The following is a 9,353-nucleotide window of genomic DNA, read 5'->3' on the forward strand; positions in this document are numbered from 1 at the left end:
TTGTCATTTTCCTTACACTCCATTATTAATGTAATTTAGCCATTTATAGTAATTTATCTTGTTAAGGTAATTTAATCATTTATAGTAACTTACCTACCATATTTTACTGGTTATCAAGCCATGTTTAGTAATATGAACTTAGCTACATTAAATTCTTTTGACTCCATAGATGTTCTATTAGCCAATAGTGCATAAACATTAAAAAAATTTACATTTTGGAACTCTTCCAATTATTATGAGGAGTCGTTTAGTTTACAGATTAAGTTATTTAGAAATTATAGTCCAAAAATTATAGTTTTTGGATTATGTACCTTACTTGAGAGGTGAGATTAAAATAATTCAAGTTTGATGTGATAATGTGGAATATTGAGAATTAAAGCTTGTTTGGCCAAGTTTTTGAGAGGCCAAAAATATTTATTTTTTAAAAAGAATGCTTATTTTAAAAAATTGAGATGTTTGGCCAGCTTTTCCAAGAAACTAAATGCTTCTAGGGAGTAACATAAATAATTTTTCAGAAACTAAAAAAAGTAGTTTTCCCTAAAAATACTTTTGAGAAAATACACTCAGAAACGCTTTTTGAAAGCTTGGACAAACACTAATTGCTATTCAAAAGTATTTTTTTATTAACTGCAAACTGCTTTCAACTAAAAATATTTTTTTTAAAGGAACTTTTGAAAAAAGCGATTTTCGACTATAAGTATGAAATTAAATTTATATTGTATTTGGTCGCCAGCGCCAGTATACATTTAATCTCAGACTTAATATTAGGATATTCCACCGTATCCCTCTATAAAAGATAGGAATCACCCACAAGGGTGGCTCAGTTGATTGAGCATAGAATTTTCATAATAGAGATCTAAGGTTGGATTTATCTAGTAAAAATTATGCCTCTTATGTAATTTGCGAGTTATTGCACTGGAGCTAGTTTACGCTTCTGGGCTGCGGTTCCGTGTTATAAAAAAAAAAAAGATAGGAATCTGTCTCTCTCACACACACACTACACTGACTGTTAATTTATACGTTTTTTGGGGAAAATGATAAAAAAAAATATAGGTCATCACGAAGTCTACATTTGAGGGCTGGGGCAAACTAGTATATATATCCAACAGAATCGTGTGAGGTCTTCACCATCTTGTTTTTCTTCTCCATATTTCTCCACACAGAAATTTCCTCTCTCTCTTTCTTTCTTCTTTAAAAACATTCCTCCTATTTTTTAGGAATAAGTTGTTTGGATCCGTTGCATTTACTCAAAAGAAATCATAAAAAATAAAATAAAAAATGGCACCTCAACAACAACAGAAGAATGTTGGAATCCTCGCTATGGAAATTTACTTTCCTCCTACTTGCATTCAACAGGTAATAATTAATTTCCTTTAATCAATACTTATATACACATGCTTTTACATATTTCGTGTATGTTTTAATTATCGAAGGAGAAATAGGAGCTTGTTTCTCTTATGCGATCTGAAATATTGATTTTTACGCTTTTTAATTTTTTTTCTCTTTAATTTACTGCTGGTGATTTAACTTTCCTTTGGAGAAAATTTTGCGAATTATAATTTTGGATGCTTCAATCAATAGACGTTGATATTCACTCAGTTCACTTTTGCTTGTCATGTTTGGCTTGTTGAGAGTCAATTTGACTAATAAAATTTGGATGTTCAAAATATATACGAAAAGTACAATAAGTTGCAATTTTTCTTATATTAATAAGATAACAAATACATCTTAAAATGTTGGTCAAAGTCCATATAGTTTGACTCTGGAGAAGCGAAACGTGACAAGTAAAAGTGAATGGAGTGCTTGGGATCATTCTATCAATAGAAAGTAATTTAGTAATCTATTTAAGAGCTTTGTTTATTGATCTGTAACTTGCAAGCATAGATATTAATAGCTTATGTCCATGTGTTTGGACATGCATTTCACTTGGATTTTTTTTTTTTTTGTTTGAAGTTTTGTGAGTAGAAGAGAAATTTCCAGTGTTTGAAGCTTGAAAAATATTTTGAAGATAAATTTTCAAAATCTATAGCCAAATGCTAGCTAACTTACAAGCCTTCAATCACTCTTGGAAAATGCCAAATGTCGTAGAACAATAACTAAATTTTCCAGTTATTTCGGCTCTTGACGAAGTTCCAATTGATTTCAGGGATTGTAGGTTTTTTGAGATAATTTCTGTCTATGTGATTTTATGTCTACCTCGCCCCTTTTAGCATTTTCGATGATCATGGTAACCACACTTTAAATCAACTTGCAATGGCGGCCTTTTTTGTTCTTTTCTTTTCTTGTGTGTCTTCACCCTTCGTATTGCAGGTGTTGAGTGCTCTATAAGCTCTTCTATGACATTATTAATGTAAAAGTAACACTTGATTATCTAATCTGATTATGAGTAAGTTGAATCAGCTAGTAAAAGTTGTAGGATTTAGTTTTCTGATTTCATTTCGTTTCCTATGAACTTTGTATAGGAAATATTGGAAGCTCATGATGGAGCAAGCAAAGGTAAATACACAATTGGTCTTGGACAAGATTGCATGGGATTTTGCACTGAGGTTGAAGATGTTATATCAATGAGGTATTTCCTTTTGCTATTGAGTATTCACTAATGTTAACTAGCTTTAGAACCTTATAATGCAAAATTGCACTGTTGTTTGGAGATGTCAGTAATTTATCTGTCTATTCTCTACTTTAAGGTAGTTGGGCTCCTTATGGTAATAGAATGGAAAAATAAATTTGATCCTGATGTCTCATAATTATTCTCATTATATTGTTTGTCTTCAGTTTAACAGCTGTTACTTCCCTTTTGGAGAAGTATGCTATTGATCCAAAGCAAGTTGGTAGATTGGAAGTTGGAAGTGAGACTGTTATCGATAAAAGTAAATCCATCAAGACGTTCCTGATGCAAATATTTGAGGTAACTATCTAAGTTCCTAATCGTCATTCAATTTAATATGAATAACCCCTTCTCATTTTATGGTATGGTGCAGTTCAAGCTGTGTCCTATCTCCTATTTCCGTGGTACAGTATAAGAAAATGGACTGTGGTGGCCACAGTAAAGAAAAAGTTAATTACTCCCCTGTTCGTCAGTCACTGTAGCCCAGCGCAAAATTGTGCAGCCAAATAGAGATGAAATTTTTTAATTCACTTAATGCTGCATGAAATATGTTTTAATCTCATTTTAGGGCCCAAATCTTCTCATTCATGTTTCTTGTAATCCATAACGAGTTTTCCTGGCTTTTCAATCGCACCGTCCTTAGTGAATAGGCCATGACCGTTTGGTTGCATCAGCTATGTTGTTAGTCTTTGTTACCTTCTAGTTCTCCTATTAAAGCTTTATATTTGGTATTCACATATGTTGATTATAATTGGCCATGTGAAACATGCAGAAATGTGGGAATACTGACATTGAAGGAGTTGACTCAACTAATGCATGCTATGGTGGAACTGCTGCATTGTTCAACTGTGTGAATTGGGTGGAGAGCTCTTCATGGGATGGACACTATGGACTTGTTGTATGCACAGATAGTGCGGTAAGGATCATCACCTGTAAACATTTCTATTGCATGTGTATTGTCTAATAGACTTTGAATATGAGTTCTTTATTTGGGGCATGTGGCTTGAAATAGACTTGGGCTTCTAAGTTGCAATTATATGGTTATATTGAACTATGTTCCATGAAATGCTATTAGATGTATTCTATTCACTTATTAGAGATCTTCTTCTTATAGGTCTATGCTGAGGGACCTGCTAGGCCAACTGGAGGAGCTGCTGCCATTGCTATGCTAATTGGCCCTGATGCCCCTATTGTTTTTGAAAGCAAGATCAGGGCTAGTCATATGGCTCATGTCTATGATTTTTACAAGCCCATCCTAGACAGTGAATATCCAGTAATTCCTTCTTATCCTTGCAAGTCTGGTTGATTATCAGTTTTCACAAGCATGCTTTATGGCTGTTGCTTTTCTTTTTTCGTTTTCCTTCGACAGAACTTTGAATGAAATCTTTAGTGGACCCGTTTAAAGTTGATTCATGTTCCGATTGTGGTTTTGCACTAGCCGATGACAGCTTTTGAAAGCTCACTGGCATTTACTTGACCTGTATACCGAGGGTTCTTTTCTGGGAATTGTGGAAATAAGTCAACAACTGTTTTCTGATTTGACAAGGAATAAGCGTATTGCATGAAAGTCCATATAATTTTGTCGTCTCGTCAATTTCTTAATGTAACGACATTTTTGTGTCCTTGCTGAAGCCTCAAAATTTCCCATACTGATATCTTGCATGCCTATTGTGTGCGACTATTGAGGAAGCAAACTCTTGTACAAATTAGAACCACCTTCTTAGCAATTCAGTCTCACACTGGTCGTTATATTTTTATTTAGGTGAAAACATACACTCGTTCCTACAATAAGTTTCTTCTGTACTTTTTGGCAATCTTGTGTCAAGTTGTCAACTGTCTTTTAAATTGTTCTTTTAAGCAGAAACTCATTTTTATAAAACGAACTTCCTCTGCTCTTCTTTTTACATGTTCGGGCAAATATCATTTGCTAGTCTGGGCACAGTGCCTCTTTCTTTCTTGTGAGTCGCTAGTTGATCTGATAATTCTAAATAAATCGCTAATATGTCTCCTTAAGAGCTGTAGCTTATAGATTTTAAATAGAAAGATGGATGACTTGGTTAAGTAGGATTCATGATGGATCTGTGCAGGCTGAATTGTATAAAACCAACCTTTTATGTATCTTTTTATTTACCTTGTGATGAAAATTGTTGGCTGCAGGTAGTTGATGGAAAGCTTTCACAAACTTGTTATCTCATGGCACTTGATTCTTGCTACAAGATCTTGTGCGACAAGTAAGCTGTTCATTTGATAAGTCTTATATTTGGAAGTAGATCTCTTGATTATCTTGTATTAATTGCCTTGCTGCATTTCATATTCCAGATACGAGAAATTGGAAGGCAATCAGTTTTCGATTTCTGATGCAGCCTACTTTGTGTTCCATTCACCATACAACAAGGTAGTTTATAGAGTCTATTGTGGATTGATGAATTTATTTGTACTTCTTCTCTCTGGTTTTAATGGCACTTGGATATTTCGTTCAACTTCTGCAGCTTGTACAGAAGAGCTTTGCTCGGTTGGTATTCAATGACTTTATGAGGAATGCTAGGTGGGTTGCAAATTTTCTCTTACAGAAGGTTTTCTTTTTATTGTTTAAAGGGAACTCTGTTGTCTAAGAATCTTTGTTTTCCATTTCCAGCTCCATCGATGAATCTGCTAAAGAAAAGCTAGCCCCATTTTCGTCCCTAAGTGGTGATGAAAGCTACCAAAGCCGTGATCTTGAGAAGGTTCACTCTTGAATTTAACACTCTTTCTTCCTCCAAAGACATTCTAGTTCTTTTTCAAATGTCATTTTCTTTTAAACGCCAAAAATAAGTCTTAAGTAGGATAATTGACAGACCTATGTACATTGTGATTCGAACTAACAATGGATGATTGTTACCCATATGCAGGCATCCCAGCAAGTTGCAAAACCGTTTTACGATGAGAAGGTTCAACCTACCACATTAATACCAAAACAAGTTGGCAACATGTACACTGCTTCTCTGTATGCGGCTTTTGCATCACTCCTTCACAATAAGCACAACACATTGGTAATCAGGAGTGACTTTTTCATTTTTGGTCCTTTTGTTTGTTCATTTCATTATCTATCTGTTTATTCTAGTTTCTGATTGATTTTGTTACCTCAGGCTGGACAACGGGTAGTTTTGTTCTCCTATGGTAGTGGATCGACTGCAACAATGTTCTCACTCAAGCTTAATGAAGGTCAACATCCATTTAGCTTGTCAAATATTGCAAGTGTGATGAATGTTGCAGAGAAATTGAAATCAAGAAATGAGGTATGCACTATATTCATCTTTGTTTAAATGTGGACTTTGACAATGTTACCAACTCTACCAAAGCTAGAAAACCAAGAAGTTAGTGGTGACTGTAGTTTGCAAATCTTCTTTTTATGTCCATGTCTTATCTTTTCAACATAACCAACCTTGACAATCAATCTTCTATGCTGGCAGTTCACTCCCGAAAAATTTGTTGAAATAATGAAACTAATGGAGCACAGATATGGAGCCAAGGACTTTGTCACTAGCAAAGATTGTAGCCTTCTAGCTCCAGGAACTTACTACCTCACAGAGGTTGATTCCAAGTACAGAAGATTTTATGCCAAGAAAGTTGCTGAGAATGGAGTGGCCAACGGTCACTGAAGATAGTCCTAGCAGCAAGGTGTAATGCCAAGAATATGGCTTGTGCTGTTTTAGTTGTCAACGTAGGAAATAACGTCTTAGTAAAGTTGTTTCTATTTAAATAGTGTAGCTTCTCTGCCTTCCTTTTTGTGTTTCTTTGTTTTGTTTTTCTTCAATTAAAGTTTAAGAATTCAATGTTTCTCGTGTTAGCCTTTGGAGATAATTTGTAAGATGATTGACAGATCATCAATGTAATCTTGATTGAAATTCATTAAGCAGATTTCCTGACCTCTGCACTCATAAACTTATCTGTTTCGTTGAACTTCTAAATTTTAATCAGAGTTGGTCTGCCTTTCACCTTATAGTAAATTCTTTCAATGATTGCTCACTGGGAGCTACCAAAAGTGTTCATCTTAATCCACAAAAGACCGTGGCAAAAGTTGAAACCTACACTAAGGCTAGGCATATGGTAAATTTCATAAATATTTTATTTTCAACTCCTATAATTAAAAAACATTTATTTTTCTGAAATTTTAAATTTCACAAGTAAAAATCTAGGTTAATATCCTAGAAATTCACTTGTGAAATTTGAAACTCCAAAAAGTGGATATTTTTCAAAGGCATAGATGAAATGTGGACTAAGCCTAATGATGAACATATGTAGTTACTTTGATATTTTTACTGGTAGAATATTGGCGGTGAATGGTCCTAGTGCATAGAGTTAATTCCCTGAAAGGTTTTTTAACAATTGCTTACTAATATCATTTTTGTTTTTTTAGAATTAAAATATCACTCAACTATCATTATTTTTCTCAAAAAATACTAAACACAACAAAACATTTTCTCTCTTCTAGTTGACACGTCATGTCACATTAAAATCCTATTTTCTTAGTAATAAATTTATTAATTCATCAAACTCATTTACTCCAACCCAACCTAAACTCATTTAACCAACCCAACCCATGTCCCACATAATGAAGTTTTCCAAGCAATATTATACATAGCAAGCATTTATATGTCAATTAAAAAACTAAAGAACCATTACTTTTGCCTTAGACACGCAAAAGCTATTCAACCTCAAATACTACTTGCACAAATCGAAAAGTATTGTCCGCAGGCTGTAATAGTTAACTTATACTATGCAAATCAAATTTTCTTTACTGATTTCAATCAAGAAACATAACTTGTTCTCCCTCGTCAATTTACTAAAGTTTCTGACAATCACAAGCATCACTTTTGGTGTAGGCATAATGTATTCTGGACAATATAATCCTAAGCAATTCCCAGAATATGGAAACCAAACGTTTTCTAATATTCTTCCATGCTTATCGCCAACAAAGATATTAGTATTCCATCATATAAATTTAACATTAAAAAAAGTTGGATACAATAATCTGTGACAGTAATAATTTTAATTACTGTTGCTCTGGTTGAGAAAAATAATAAGTAATGTCCAATATGGTAAACAACATTTCAAGGTTTGCTTCTACTGGTAGAGAGTATTCAAACTGTGGGACATGCGTTGGGTTGGGTTAAATGAGTTAAGTAAATTTATTATTAAAAGAAGGAATTAAATTTTAATGTGACATGGCATGTTAACTAGGAGAGAGGAAATGTTTTGTGGTGTTAGTATTTTTTTAGGAAAATAGTGATAGTTGATTGATATTCTAGTCCTAAAAGAATCAAAAGTGATACAACAACAACAACAACAACAACAAGCCCAGTGTAATCCCACCATGTGGGGTCTGGGGCGGGTACAGTGTACGCAGACCTAACCCCCACCTTGAAAGGTAGGGCGGCTGTTTCCGAGAGACCCTCGGCTCAAGAGAGGAGAACAAGAGAGGAAAAACAAGACAAAAGGTTAGATAGGACCAAGCATATCGAAAACAATAAGAAAGCAAGGAATAACAAAAGCGAGAAAGTCATGGTAGAACAGTTTGGAAAGAAAAAAAAATTAACTACTATAGATAACTAAGATAACCAAAGTACAATAACCCAACAAATATAAGCAGCAATCCAATGCAAAAATCAAATGGCAATAAACAAATGAGCAAAACTGCAACTACTATGGTGAAAGGATTAGCCACCTAGCCTTCTATCCTAATCTGAGTCCTCCACAACCTCCTATCTAAGGTCATGTCCTCGGTGAGCTGAAACTGTGTCATATCCTGTCTAATCACCTCTCCCCAATACTTCTTCGGCCTCCCTTTGACTCTCCTGAAACCGTCCATAGCCAACCTCTCACACCTCCGCACTGGGGCATCTGTGTCTCTCCTCTTCACATGCCCAAACCATCTCAGCCTCGCTTCCCGCATCTTGTCTTCCACCGATGCCACTCCCACGTTGTCTCGGATATCTTCATTCCTAATTCTATCCCTCCTAGTGTGCCCACACATCCACCGCAGCATTCGCATTTCCGCGACTTTCATCTTCTGAACGTGGCATTTCTTGACTGGTCAACACTCCGTCCCATAAAGTAAGGTTGGTCTAACCACCACTTTGTAGAACTTGCCTTTAAGCTTTGGTGGCACTTTCTTATCACACAGCACTCCGGAGGCGAGCCTCCATTTCATCCACCCTGCACCAATACGATGTGAAACATCGTCGTCGATATCCCCATCTCCCTGTATAATAGACCCAAGATACTTGAAACTTCCTTTCTTTTGAATGGCCTGGGTACCAAGCCTTACTTCCTCGTCAGCCTCACGCGGTAGGCCACTGAACTTGCACTCCAAGTATTTTGTCTTAGTCCTACTCAATCTAAATCCTTTAGACTCCAACGTCTGTCTCCAGCCCTCCAGCTTATCGTTAACTCCGTTGCGAGTCTCGTCAATCAGGACTATGTCATCCGCGAACAACATACACCAAGACACCTTACTTTGTAATTGTCGCGTCAATTCATCCATCACTAGGGCGAATAGAAACGGGATAAGAGTTGATCCCTGATGAAACCCCATCATAACAGGGAAGTGCTCCGAGTCTCCTCCTGCCGTCCTTACCCTGGTCTTAGCTCCATCATACATGTCCTTTATCGCTCTAATGTACACCACAGGTACACCTTTAGCCTCCAAGCATCTCCATAGGACCTCTCTTGGCACTTTGTCGTAGGCCTTTTCTAGGTCAATGAA

General features: G+C 35.7%; 1 protein-coding gene across 1 annotated transcript; it reads left to right on the plus strand.

The window, feature by feature from the left end:
* Nucleotides 1-1,088: 1,088 nt before the first annotated feature.
* LOC132603857 (hydroxymethylglutaryl-CoA synthase-like) lies at nucleotides 1,089-6,529 on the plus strand. The gene is made up of 12 exons (XM_060317142.1): nucleotides 1,089-1,356; nucleotides 2,463-2,569; nucleotides 2,776-2,908; nucleotides 3,381-3,524; nucleotides 3,723-3,881; nucleotides 4,766-4,839; nucleotides 4,928-5,003; nucleotides 5,098-5,153; nucleotides 5,244-5,331; nucleotides 5,497-5,637; nucleotides 5,734-5,883; nucleotides 6,058-6,529. Exons 1-12 carry the CDS (start codon nucleotides 1,279-1,281, stop codon nucleotides 6,244-6,246), a joined length of 1,395 nt encoding a protein of 464 aa, XP_060173125.1. The 5' UTR covers nucleotides 1,089-1,278; the 3' UTR covers nucleotides 6,247-6,529.
* Nucleotides 6,530-9,353: the final 2,824 nt, after the last annotated feature.

The sequence above is a fragment of the Lycium barbarum genome, chromosome 7 (genome assembly GCF_019175385.1).
Source record: "Lycium barbarum isolate Lr01 chromosome 7, ASM1917538v2, whole genome shotgun sequence".
Classification (NCBI taxonomy): Eukaryota; Viridiplantae; Streptophyta; class Magnoliopsida; order Solanales; family Solanaceae; genus Lycium; species Lycium barbarum.

Excerpts from the sequence above, each read along its gene's own strand:
- LOC132603857 (XM_060317142.1), top strand. The coding sequence starts at position 1,279 with ATGGCACCTCAACAACAACAGAAGAATGTTGGAATCCTCGCTATGGAA. Across the intron at positions 2,570-2,775 it reads GAAGATGTTATATCAATGAG|TTTAACAGCTGTTACTTCCC; the intron begins GTATTTCCTTTT and ends GTTTGTCTTCAG. Across the intron at positions 5,884-6,057 it reads AATTGAAATCAAGAAATGAG|TTCACTCCCGAAAAATTTGT; the intron begins GTATGCACTATA and ends CTATGCTGGCAG.